Source organism: Notothenia coriiceps, unplaced genomic scaffold, assembly GCF_000735185.1.
Source record: "Notothenia coriiceps isolate Sejong01 unplaced genomic scaffold, NC01 NC01_scaffold00037244, whole genome shotgun sequence".
NCBI classification, from domain to species: Eukaryota; Metazoa; Chordata; class Actinopteri; order Perciformes; family Nototheniidae; genus Notothenia; species Notothenia coriiceps.
The window spans coordinates 1644858-1659100 of record NW_011369945.1 but is presented as its reverse complement, the minus strand read 5'-3'; the positions used below and the strand labels follow the sequence as shown (position 1 = coordinate 1659100).

At 42.3% G+C, this 14243-nt stretch overlaps 1 protein-coding gene across 1 annotated transcript in view; it reads right to left on the bottom strand.

The window, feature by feature from the left end:
• The window catches only part of LOC104965177 (copine-5-like), a 73075-nt gene extending 61280 nt beyond the window's left edge, over window positions 1-11795 (bottom strand). Inside the window, exon 1 of the mRNA XM_010794135.1 lies at window positions 11360-11795. Coding sequence (XP_010792437.1) covers window positions 11360-11469 — 110 coding nt within the window. The 5' untranslated portion in view covers window positions 11470-11795. The remainder of the gene's footprint in view (window positions 1-11359) is intronic.
• Between the last annotated feature and the right edge of the window lie 2448 nt (window positions 11796-14243).

Sequence of the window (14243 nt, the reverse complement as noted above, 5' to 3'; positions counted from 1 at the left end):
AATTTCCCTGTCGCTAGAGTAGAGTGAGACGTACTGGGATTAATATGTATGTACACACGAGACCTCTTATGTCTTGCCTGCTACATAACAGGCAAATAAATAAACCCAAAAAGCCGTAGTACATTCAACAACAACATAACCAGGTAGTGGTGACAAGAACGTCGCTCCGAGGGGGCGAAAGGGACGACAATAATCAACAATTGAGGGGGGAACATAGACAGTTCGAGGAGTTGGGGGGGGGGGGGGGAGGCAACTATTTAAGAAAGAGCTAGCAACCGTGCGACTATTGTAAAAAGATATTTATTCCAACGGCTGGGAGAATCGACATACTTTTCCACAAACCTACTACTCACAGTCTGTTACCGAAACGAAATAAACTAAAATTGAAATCCTCCTAAATCTGACTACCTTTACGACGACATGATAGGACATGGACGTTATCCTCAGACGAAAGAAGTTAACCAAAATTTTTATCCTCTAACTTACCACTGATCAACTATACCACATTGAATCATATGGGTTTGATACTGAATTACTATGGTGAGAAAACGTCCATCGAAGGGGTAAAGTTAGAGGGGATAAAAATTGTTGTTAACATTCTTTCGTCTGAAGGATAAACGTCCAGTCACTATGCATGTCGTCGTAAAGGGAGTCAGATTAGGAGATTTCAATTTAGTATTTATCTTCGTGTCCGGGAACGAGACCTGTGAAGTAGTAGGTTGTGAGAAAAGTATGTCGATCCTCAGCGTTGGAAAAATATACTTTTTTTAACAATAGTCGCACGGTATGCTAGCTCTTTTAAATAGTTGCCTCCCCCACCCGCCCCCCCCAACTCCTCGACTTGCGACAGTTGATAGTCGTCCTCCCCAGCCCCCTCGGAGCGACGACCCTTCGTCACACACCAGGAACAGTCGTGTTGAATGTACTACGGCTTAATTAGTTGTGTAAATTTATTACCAATTTGACGTATTATTATTTCCATGCTAGCAGGCAAGACCACATAAGAAGGTCTCACGTAGTGATAACAATACCTAATAATCCCAGTACGTCTCACTCTACTTAGCGACAAGGGAAATTCTCTCTCTCTCTCCTCTCTCTCTTTCCCCCCAACCGAACACGTACCACACAAACACCTAATCTACTGCTGTCACTCCATTGCACACATACAAAGACCTTCACTTTTCTACCGTCCGCTTTTATGTCTCAAGACACTACATAAAAACACTTTGTCTTCTTGTCGATATTATTACGTTGACCAGGAGGGTTCTTACTCGAGCAGGAGAGGGGTGGTAAATTCGATTTCACCCCAATAACTTGGATTGTCGCACAACGAAACGGGACAAACAGCCAGCTGATGCAGACCCTATAATGGACTGTCCTTTTCATAAGGTGTAATGATGAATGAATACAAAAAAAACCGTACAAGTAGGAAGGTCTTGGGAACAAAGACGATTTATTCCTGAAACGTCATAAAGCGCCTACCTCCAACTTACTCGTCTACCCCCTAACGTTTTTATTTTTCCCAGATCTCTGATAATATCCTTAAGTCCGGTTAAGGTACCACTGGTTATTGTCCTGAATAGGTTAGAGTGGTCGTCGGAACTATTTTTGTGCGTATCCGTGACCCGAGAGAGAGAGAGAGAGGGGTGTGGTTTGTGCATGTGTGTTTGTGGATGGTAGAGCGACATTGAGGGCTATGGAGAGAACGTGTGTATGTTTCTGGAAGTGAAACGAGGAAGCAGAAAAACAGAGGTCTGTGATGTATTTTGTGAAACAGAAGAACAGCTAAATAAATGCAACGGCCTCCCAAGAAGAGCTCGCCTCTCTCCAGTCATTTAAGCTAAAGTGGGTTATTGAACCTGAAGCGTGTTGCTTCTGCCCTCCTCGACTACGGTCTGGGAGCCGACAGGAAAGTTCAACACACAGATGGCCAGTCCGCCCCTTTGTAGCATATTATTTCGATGAGAGATGAGCAGATCGCCACTGGGCTTTCAACTAAATACACAGCCACGCAAACACTGCGGCATTTGTACAGCTCCTTATGGGTACTGCAATTAGTGAAGTGCTTTCCTCCGTGGTGAAACGATCAGCACTGCACCACGGAGGGAAGCGGCAGAAAGTCACCTGGAGATAAAGAGAGCGGGGCTGCGTTGCTTGCATGACTTCCTTCTGCAGGTAACGGGGAGACGCGCTCTGGCGGCGGTCTCGTTCAGGATCCGAAAATACAATTTAAATATTTTTGTACACTTATTCCACTTATTCCTAGTGTGCCACTGGTTACGGTGCCGCGTGCCAGTGCCAGGGGTTGCCGACCCCAGACTCTGATTGGCTCATTTAAGATGAGAGCCGCAATCAGCACTCATTTGATTCATTCCACCTTTATTTTTAGTCTAATAGATTGGGTTTGTGATTTTTTTTGGGCAGACAAGTTAGTTTTCCTGACAACATCAGCTAAATGAAATATGATGTAATGAGTTTAAACATGTCCTTCAGTCACTGTACAAGATCTAACAAAGCAGATTTAACATCATTGTCCGACCTTCAATAGCTTAATAGAAAATGTTATACGGGGGGCATTTTCCACATAGTTTAATGATCTCATTAGCATATCAGTATAATTCAAAAGCCTATAAACACGTCTTGTTTCTGCTTCCCTGATTGTTAGCCGTATCAATAAATAACTTGCATGCAGTTCAGAACAATCCTCATCCCTCTAGGGACAAGAGGATTTCAATGAATATAGATGAGGATTCAGGATTGGATACAAGCAACAGGGCATCATTCATGTCCATGTATTCTGCATTCCTGGACACAAAGTCTTCTGTCACAGGGAAACGTGGGGGATAATAGATGCAGTTTTGTTAGGTATTAGCCCTGCTGACCTGACTACAGTTGGAACATTGTCAGTGTAATTATCAATGGAGATAACAAAGCCATCAAGGACTAACTGCCTCTTTGCATCTACCTGTAACCGTCTGGCATCCATTATCACTCCACAATTAGCCTGTCCATCACCTCTCAGTGCAGAAGAGAACATGGGGAAAGGAGCATTGGAAAAAATGACATGCTGCTTTACATTTACATGTTTCTGGCAAATAAAAAGGCTTCATTACAGTAGACAACGTCACTTTCCTGTTGCAGACATTTTTTTATTCCAGGAAGAAATTATAAAAAGATTTATACACCGATTCAAATTAATCCACCATCTTACTATGTGCACATGGCCAGAGAACACAGTTTTGCCGCAGGATGGGTATTAACGTCTCAAATAATCCGTCCGCCTTCACTAAAGTAACGTTGCCTATTTCAAAAGTTAACTCCTTCTCACCACGAATCTCAGTGGGATAAGAGAAGATCATTATCCCGAAAGCTGATGTAGAACAAGTTTGTTGATGAATATAAAGTTCATTGAAAGTAGGACGAAAGTAATTAGATCCAGCTACTTTTTCATCCACACCACATTTCATCTCTCAGCCGTCTTTCATACCGTGGCACTTTCGTGATCACTACGACCATCTCATTTGAAACACGTGAATGGAAATGGCAACATCACTTTTCCTATTCCTTTTGATCTCACCGCTTTCATTAAAACTGAGTGCAATAATCTCCTCTAGTCAGAGGAGCATTACATATGTATCACATGTGAAGCAATAATCTGGGGTTCATTATTAGATGCAGAACAAACAAAACAACGAGAAATTTCATTTTACTTGAGAAACAAAGAAAATATAATTTTTATAATGTTCCTTTCTCTGGCTCATCATACTTAATAAAGTATTGTTTTTATTTGTCAGTAAATAAAGGCTTGAAGTTAATGTTTTCGCACACTTTAAATAAGTAAGGCAGTACGAGCAAAAACTTAAAACAGTCCGCCAGCCAACGCTCGTACTCCTAATCTGCAAACTCACTCTGGCTTTATTAATGGGACAAAAACGTATTTAGTTTGGCTTAAAACATTTTCTACTACAATCTAAGAATGAAGAAAATTTGACCTCTAAAAATGGCTGGTTGCTAAACAGTGATTTAAAAATATATATTCTGAGCACACGCTCCCTCTGGGTCAGATCCCTGAGGATAATTTAGCAGCTCCTTGGTCCATGTGGCTGATTATTAAACTAAGAAATGTGAGAATTAATTACTGCACCCTCAGTGCCTCATTGTCAGCAGTCCCTTAATTTGTCTCCACTTTCTTAAAGTTGCTGAATGCATAATTGGCACCTTGGAGAAATAGCATCTAATTCAGTGGAAAGTGGTTTTAAATAGTCTTGAATTTGGCTGGCTAATCTCCGCATGAGCTACTCACTCATTGGTTCTTGAAAGGAGACCACAAATGCAAGCATGAAAGTCAAGTTTCTGACCGGGTGAGCGAAAAGAAAGTCTTTATGATAGATGGCAGACAATGGGAGATGGCTGGGGGGAAGATGTAAAGGACAGTTTGTATTTTCAAGCCACTTTAAATTCTCTCCTGCCCTATGGCCCTTTCTTCTCTGACTGAGGATAGACATTTTCTTTCCACTCACACAGCATGGGGTCCGAAGTCCACTTTTTGTTTCAAATGCCCTTAAGCAGCTTATCAGGGGTTGAAGAGTCAGATAACCAAACGGGAGATATGTGCTGCTGCAGAGGTCGACAGGCTCTTTACAAACCGGAGGGATCCCATTATTTTGACTGAAGTACTCCGTTTTCCTTGAGGGCATTTTTGTAATGCAAAAAGGAAATATCTTCAATACATTATGCAGGAAAAATCATGAGATACGGGCGATAAGGAGCAATCATCTGAAATTAAAATGAACAAATTAAAACAACAACTGATAGAATGTTTTTGCACTGCTGCATTTCATTATTGGAAATGATCTCTGCCAGCATACATAGTAATGTTGCTTTTGTGTGGATCTCAGAAACCCCCCTACATTTCATTTAACACACAATCCGGTCCCTCTAGTGACCTTCACAGTGATGGCACCAGGTGTCTTCTCCTCCTCCATCTGTTTGATTATTCAGTTTCTGCTCAGCCTGGGATCTCTCCAGGTGGACAGTACCTGCAGCAGAGTACTCCCTGGCTGGCCGTCTCGTGGGCAGGGACAGAATCTCGGTCATAAAACTGCTAGAGTAATAAATGAGGAAGCACGCACGCTGTGACTCCCTGTCTCTGAGGCGCTTTTTGTATTTGACAAATGTCCAACCAGGGAATGATATCTGTGCTAATTGCACACTATGACAGCTCAGGGTTTGCGCAGAGAAAGAAACTTTTTTTAAGAGGAACTAAGAGAGCTTCACACACTCGTGGTATATGGCTGTTATAACCCTGGCACAGCAGTTTGCACTTAGCCTACTGTGAATTCACACCAATGAATGTTGGTCCCATGTGAAAAGACCCACTGTTCAAATGTCTTTGCAGACACACACCAACCAATATACTGTACTCCAAAGACGGGTAAACCACATTAAGTTCTACACAAAAACCTAATAATGAACAGAAAAGCATTTCTAAGCTTACATATTTTGGCTTTGAAATGACAGAAACTGATCATTAAATGGAGAAAGAGAAAGGAAGCTCTGCTTAGATTCAGCCGAGTGTGGAGGGGAGAGAGCAGGGTGTGTTCATGATAGTAAAGCATATGAAGAAACTCTCAGAGGATAACACTAATTGATGTTAGTGAGGGATGAAATAGCTCCAAGTGTACCATATGGGGGGGCAAACCACTGGTTGTATATATAAGGTGGAAAAGAGAAACGCGGATATCTAACTGGCGGTGTACTCCCGTTGAGCATCCGTCATTTGAAAAAGCCCAAAGCCATTAAGGTGGTGGTAAGCTTCAATGAGCCTAACTGACAAACACTAACAAGCATAGTAAGTATTCAGAAGCATGACCACAACCTATTCATATAAATATATTATGCTGTTTTACTAAAGTCTTATAATTAGACTGAATTGCCATGGTATGGAAACAGCATCAAACAGCACAGCAAGGCGCCTCAAAGAGTGCTGTGTTCAGCTCAATACACAGCAGACAATGCTCTGACCGCCTAAAGGTATATTCACTGTGTACTGCAAGAGTAAGGTGAATATAGGAAGATCACTTAGAATCCAAAGCACCAGGATAACAGCGTGTTCCACCTGCTGGCGTCAGGGAGCAGATACTGGAGACACCATGCAGCACTGAGGGGCTCCTACCCTCAGGCCTCTGGCACACCCACCAGTGTGTGTCCACTGATGAGGGGTTTCATTACTTCCTGGACATGAACATTTTGTAAAACTCTAAATTCAATATGTTGTTGCAGGGTTTTCTTTACTTTGAATTTCTTAAATTCTATGCAATGTCTTGTTCTGGCAGTACATTGCCAGGCTATAACCTATACCACTTGAACACCAAACATATCACTTGTACTTGACTTTTTAAAATTTAAAAATTCAATGTCCCTACTGTGAAAATGTATAGTATTTTAGTTATCAAATGTTTCAGCCACATTTACATTATAGCAGACACATTCTCATCCACACCCCTTTTGGTTTCTTTATAACACCTCCACTACACTATCACAAGAAGTACAGAAATTAGAATAATCTGACAACGAGTAGCTTGTTTCGGCTTGCAGCTTGTCACCATGGTAGAGTCCTTTGACATACGCAACATAATGTGCTGAAATCTTTACAGAGGGACCTGGCACACTTTGGACAAATCTGCTAGCAGCTCACACATTGTCCAGACAAGCTGTGATGTTGGGTCAGATATCCCTGGTTACAGAAATCCTCCAACACAGTCTGCTGACCCTTAAGGTCCTCTCAAAATAGTGACGAAGCAGCTTGACACTTCAGAGCCAAGAGGGACTGCTAGGATTTCTTATTGCTGCACCAGCCTCTTGACTTTTCCTGTCATTCTAATCAACACTTTGAGATGACACAAGCAACATGCGGCGTGTGATACAGCACCGGCATGACACCACAAAGTGTATCTATGGGATCCCCCTCCCTTGTCATATATCCCATATGAGAATATATTAATAACACCGACACCACCACAAGCCAAGTGTCTGGTATCCAAACTAATTTTCACTGTGTCAGGGGTTCATGCATAATCATCCGCTTCATCGACCTGTGAGACTCGCCGGCTCCGATCTTAACATCCCTAAATTGGAATTAAAAAAAATCAACCTCCCGTTGGCACCTGTGTGCCGCTCAGCCTCGATCCCCAAAACAGATGTGACACATCACTCTCTTTCACACGCAGCACACACATAGCACACACACACAAGTCATCCTACAAGATAAAAGCTGCGAGCTTGCCTCAGGTCAGTCTTAACCCAGAACACAAAATTAAATGAGCGGCACAAAAGAAATGCACAGAAAACTCTAATATCTTTCTCATTCAAAGAGATCTTGTTTCAATATGTCATGCTCTTGCACAATGCAAACTCAATCCAAACAGAGAAAAAAAGGACGGTTAACCGCAAAAACCAGGTCACAGGCATTGATTGAGTGGGTAACCAAAACTAAATAAGAACAACAGCCATTAACACAACAACAACAGCAGAGTTACAGGCCATAACAATGCATTCAAATAAACAAAAGGTTTTCACACAGCTTGAATCCCAATAGCTCTGCTCAGGCAATTGTTTTTGAGAGATTGAGCAGCGACAACTCACATTCTAATCGTGCTGATGATTTCATGAGGCTACCCCCCCCCCCCCCTTTTGCTTCAGATCAAAATGCATTCCACGTTTTAGGATCGACCCATGGGAACAGCAATCAGTGGCCTTGTGCACCCGGGATCCTCTCCTGCGAGCATTTGTCACAGGATGCCGGTAGTCATGTGACCTCTCGTGTGTTTCACCAGGTAATGAATCCCTCTGGAGCGGGGTGGCCTGTTTGAGTTAGATCCCCCCGAGCAATGGAGTGCATTGATTGGATGCAGCGCTACTCTAACCAATCTATCACAGCAAATGAATGTTTACAGCGAGCGCTAACGCAACAGCAGAGAAGAGGAGAAGGACAAGGTGCATTGTCTTGGTCCTGATTAAATGGGCAGTGGGGACTGATAAAGTTCGAATGTCAAGCTGTCAGGGGGGAGGCTGAGCGCAGAAGAAGTGAGGGTGGCTTTGTCAGCTCATTTCACTTTTAACTGCATACCTGTGGTGTGTTTGACATAGCAATGGACCAATATATTCCTATAATACACCCTCTGTTGACGCGTTTTCAAGTGGGAGGACAATAGAAATTCAACACACGTCCTTGTGCTTAGTGGTTTCGTTGGACTTTCATGTACTTACAATGAGACAGCGTTGACATATGGGCTATCCATCAAACAGCTGTTTGTTTTTCTCCCTCAATCTCCTCTGGATGGGTGCTTTTTAACAAATGGGATGCCAACAACATATCTTACAAGAGCATGACAATATTTGTACCTTGCTCTATTCTGATAAGGGGTGTAAACCTATGTGGGGGGTGTCAAAAAAAATCAATTCATTAAAAGAATATCCATGCGTCAAGCCTTCAAGGGCTTTGCAATTTGTATCTGTGTGCAAATGTTCTGTGTGCGTAACAGAGGAACCACAGAGCAGAAGCCTCAGTTTCCCTTAAGTCTACATGGGAACTCTGAGACGGTCGGCTAAGCAGGGAGGTAGAAAGGAAACATTTTACTATCCAGCAGAGTTCACATTTACTACTTTGCCCATAATTAAAGCATGATCTAGCAAACCACATAGACAACTTCTGAAATATATCAGAGCCGCTTCCATATTAACAAATGAACACACTCATTACTGCCATGTAAGAGGTGGGATCAGGTCTGTAAAAGCACCAGGGGACCACTGGCCCTAAACCACTGAACTGCATTGCCTGGCATGTGTTTGTTAAGGGAGATGTAGGAAAAGAGGCCACTTGATATTGAAGAGCCATCTTATCGCTGAGTTGGAGTGTAGCTCTGGCTGCTAAGAAGCAGATGCTCTGGGCTCGGCTCGGCTCGGCTCAGTGGCTGACCTGTGAGGAAAACCAATCAGAGCCATAGACTGAGAACAATGTGCTATCATAGCGATATGCACTTGATTTGATAAGAGGTTGTCTGCTTCAGTCCCTCCAGTTTGTCAGGGCGGCTTGCTGTTATATTGGCAGAGGGTTATGGGAATGCCTGAAGGCCGCAATTCAATTCCATGTGCTGTGCAATCTCCAAGCTCACAGGCTTACTAAATCTATTACACAGAGTTGTGCCTCTCACCCAAATAACACCCATTGTTTTTGTCAGCTCCTTGATGGACCAAAGACACACTTGCTAATAAGTGGGAGAAATGGCGTCATGCATAGCTGTTTATTTGGTAAGTGTTCAACTTTTGAGCTGTCCAGTGTTTGATCTTTGCAGCAATCCTCAAAGGTCAGACATGACATTCTGCAGCAAGTTCTAAAGAAGAAAATGCAGGACCTGAAGTCTTTGCCGTTAAAAGCAGACAATGTGTCAAGGACCAAAGAAAGCAGGGATTCTCTTATATCATACTCTGTCCTGGAGCAAGTCTTTGTTTGGAGAGACATTAATGACAGTTGAGGGAGCAGCAGATCAACAGAGCCGGGGGGCATCCAAACATATCCAGCTCAGAGGATGAAGGTCTGTGTACCACCAGGGAAACAACACAAGCTGCTTCTCAGAAAACATGCCCCACAATAGAAACACACACGATAAGCTCCATAACGAAAATACGTTGTTACATAACACAAGATCCTGAAGTGCTGGTTAAAGGTGCAAGTGAGTCAATCAGCAGAACAATTATCTCACACAATTCATCATATTAATCGCTTATCATAAAAACATATATGCAAAAATGGCAGAAAATTGGGTTTTCCGCTTCACAGTTATTGAGATGTATTGCTCTTCTCTGGTTTACATACTTTTCAATTGAATAACTTTGGGGTTTGGACAAAATAAACTATACATTTTCACTATTTTCTGACCTTTGAAACCATTAATTTATTTATCTAGAAAATTGTCTGCAGATGAATCATATATAAAACAACGATTAGTTGCAGCCCTAATGCTTGCCGTCTTGTTCTAAGCAGCCCCTCTCTCCCCAGGGCTGCACCATTCTCCCTGTCAACTCTGTAAAGGTTAACAGATTCCTTCTGAAATGTGACTAATTAATTAATATACAAAATGTCTCCTACATGGCTACAGCAATGTTGGGTTTGTTGAACAACTTTAGAATTTTAAAATGGATGACATTTATAAAAAAAATTATTGAAAAAAAGACAATCAGAAAATGTCCCCTCCTGAGTAAATTCAGAGTATCAATAGAAGTCAAACGATATAGTGGAGTAAATGATGATAGCAAGGTGTTTGTTGAAACACCTTTTGCCTGTGGCTTAACAACATTAGCTGAAATCTCAATAGCATTTTCAACAGCAATGCATATGGGAAAACACCATTTACATGCATATAATTCTGATGCTGCCCGGAGCTACAAAGAGCTAAACATTGTGGATTATGGTAAAATCACGCACAGGAAGGTGCCTTCGGACACAAATTAACCATTTCCATGAGAGATCTTAATTGCAATTATACCAGTGAAGATAGAATACTGCATGTTGCAGCAGAGTATACTGTGACTCGCAACCTGCGCTGCCCCACCCCATCTATCCGAGGCACTTGCAATCTTCGTGGTATTTTTGAGGTCTTGGGGGAGGGGACTGAGTTAAAGTCTAATGGACATTGAGGACAAACATACTTAATTCAAACGGGTGTTTTTACGTTTCTTTTACAAACAATTGTGGTTTCTGGTGCCAGTGAAGCTGAACATGGATCCACGCACGACAAGTTGTCTCAGGGGAAACCTCTTGCACGCGAATAAACTCTATGAAGATGGAAATCTCATGTGGACCGCGACCCTGCGCGCGCCAAACACACACACACACACACACACACACACACACACACACACACACACACACACACACACAGTGCAGAAGACCCACACACTGAAAAAGACATCGAAAGGTACAAAACATGTACACGGGAAAAACTAAGCAAAGGCATAAAAGTTTGCTTTTTCCTAACTATATTGAAGGCATCCCTTTGTGCTTTGCTGATTATGTGTTTTTTTTATTCACATTTCTAACGAAAAGTCACTCAAATGGTTAAATGTTCCAATGAGGTCTATCTGTGGATCGTTTAAGCAGAAGAGCAAATATCACTATTCGAACTTCAGTAATTTTACCATTTAATAAAGTTATTTTATTCCTTAAAATGTTAAACATGTTTTAGTCTGTTCAGCAGCTAAATGTTAAAATGACACATTACTTAAAACGGTGGCACAGCCAAACACACACATCTTGCACGCGGAGCTCCCCAAGCCCCTGACGCAGAGGCACAGCACTCACCTGCAGGACACGGTGATCTCCACCTTGGTGGCCGGGACGCTGCCACTGATGGGATCGAAGTCACACACCGTCGCCGTGGCCTCCACCTTGTCCATTACGTCTCCCTCCATGAGTGCAGGAGACCCGGGCCAGCTCCCCGAGCCGCGTGAGTCCCTCTGAACCGGGAGAGACCGCGGTGGAGAGACGGAGAGCAGCGGAAGAGCGAGCAGGAGCGGATACGGTCCAGACAAACCCCCTAAGTGCTGTCCATTGGACGGGCAACAGCATGGAAAGTTTAATGGGAGGCTGCAGCAGTGAGACGATTGATTTAACTAAAGTGGGATCACATGCCAGGATGCATAAGTGCCAACTCCGGTGTTTACCAGGCACAGAATGAGCTCTTCTGCCCGAGCAGCGTCTGGAAAGTAGAAGCTGTGAACTCCACCCCTCCTGTCTGCATTCTCCTACATGCGGGGCAGCGACTGACAGCTCGTTGCAGATTCAAGGCAAGGTGGAGCTCTGCTGTAGCCTACGGATCGGTGTTTTGCACCAAATAAATAAGCAGCAAAGGGGGAGAATAAAGACTTAACCTTCGAGTGTGTTCTCTTTCTTGTTACTTTAGAACAGATGAATAGATATAATTGTGTGGAACGTGTTAATTGTCTCCTGTTTAAGCCGTTTTGGTTTATGAAAGGTCCGAGGGGTGATTATCTGCATGCGATGCATCCCTAAGTTAGCAGCTCTAATATCGTCCAGCTGGACATTTAGGGGTAACGCAACCAATTAATAGTTTATTTTCAGTAAGTGCTAAAATTGCATCGGTTCCTTCAGAGCCACATGCTCTTATTACTAATTGAGAGGCTGCCTGGTGCTCTTTCAGCATCTGGACAGCTCCTCAAACTCCTACAGCTTCAGTTACAGCACTGTTCCTCGTTTATCTTGCCAGTAAAAAGTGACGTTTGTTTTTCTTCCACACCGTACTGTATATTCATCTCTGGGAGCCTGTCTGTATGAGGCTGCGCTCTCCCTGGGGAGATCCATTTCCCTTTAATCGTTATCTTGATTGAACAACAGGATATATTCAACCTGTCAAACATATAATTCATGGGAAACTGCTCTACCATATATTCTGTGTAAATTCTTACAGAGTGTGTGTGTGGGGGCGGGGGGATCTCCCATTAGTCACAGCCACCAACTACCAAGAATTCTCCAAGGACAGGATCACTACACAGATTGATTGCCTCTCTCTTGTGAAACGTTTTTTGAAGAAATCACTCTTATTCACCCCTCATGTCCTCTGACACATTCGCAGATATCAAATAGGTAAACAGCAAAAAGGCCGCTCTCCAAATCACCAATTTGCACAAAGGAGCTGCCTCAATTTCGGACATTATACCAAAAATACGTGTTACAAACTGAGGCTCCTGAATATGTTTTACTATATGAATCATGCAGCCACACAAAGCATGCAGGTCCATGCGGCATCCATTAATGACTGTTTCACATGTTGGTTACTGAAGTATTTTTTATTCATTCAATTTATGTGTTAATCAACACTTTCATAAATAAAACAACCCATGGTATGAAATAGGGCTGCTCGATTATGGCAAAAATCATAATCTTGATTATTTGGGTCAATAATTTATATCACGATTATTAAAAAACGATTATCCATTTACTTTGAAAACGTCAATTTATTGAGAAAAAAAATGTGAACAGTATGTTTTTAACAGTTACTTTAAGTATAACTCAACTGAAAAACCAATAAAAAATAAATAAAAATAATAATCGTTGTTTTTTCCGATTAAAAAAAATTATCCTTTTATTTCGATTACGTTGATTTCGTAATCGTTGCAAGCCATAATTGTAATTGCGATTAAAATAAGATTAATTGAGCAGCCCTAGTATGAAATAGAAGATGTTTGTACAGATGGTGTTTTTATACTTGTCACACTGTAAACGTTCAATTCCATTATTTAGTTATGGTTTGTTGTATAACTGGAATATTATATAGAGACCAAGCAGCATGCATTTTGGGAAGTCTATTCACAGTAGTAATACACTGCTTTACATTTCTGCACACTACTGTGAGGCTGTGAGGGCTGCGAATTTCGGACAGCGCAGCAGAGAGCAGATTCATCATTAGTTATGTTCACCCAGTAATTAGGCTCCTTGGTGGCCCTTGCTCGGTTGATTTTGAGCTCCCTTCAGTGAGCTGTTCCCCCCCACCTGCTGTGAGACTCTTTGCTGTTCCCAGCTACAGCCGCCCCACCTCCTATAGCTGTGGCAGGAGTGTAATTATGGCCGGATGGACCCTCTCTGTGGGGAGTGTGTGTGTGTGTGTGTGTGTGTGTGTGTGTGTGTGTGTGTGTGTGTGTGTGTGTGTGTGTGTGTGTGTGTGTGTTACCACTAAGGGAGGAGGCCAGTTGATGGGGTACAAATTCTATCATCATTGTTACTCTGCAGCGACGAGCCCACAGCATCAAGAGCAGAGGCTGAAAGTTACAAGTATTGACTCTTTATCAGGCACTGTATTTTCAAGGAAGAAAATGTTTTGTACATTCAAACTTGATATAACATCTTACACAACATTTGGCTTTGTTACATTTTTCAGACAGCTGTTTTATGACGATAACATATGATGCATTGGGGTATATAGATGGTACTTCTTGTGCTTTTAGCTGTATGAATCAAGTTTTTGCCATAGAAAAAAAAAGCGATAAGATAAACAGCCACCACCATGGCCATGTCCCCATTCCTCCTCATCTTTTCAACCCTCCTGCCTGGGACATGAAAATAAATCTTAGCACTCCATTTTGAAGTATTCTCAATTTCTAAAATGCATCTCATGGACCAAGTGAAGAGGAGACATGTGTCTCCTTTGCAGAGACCTTGATGTATAGAA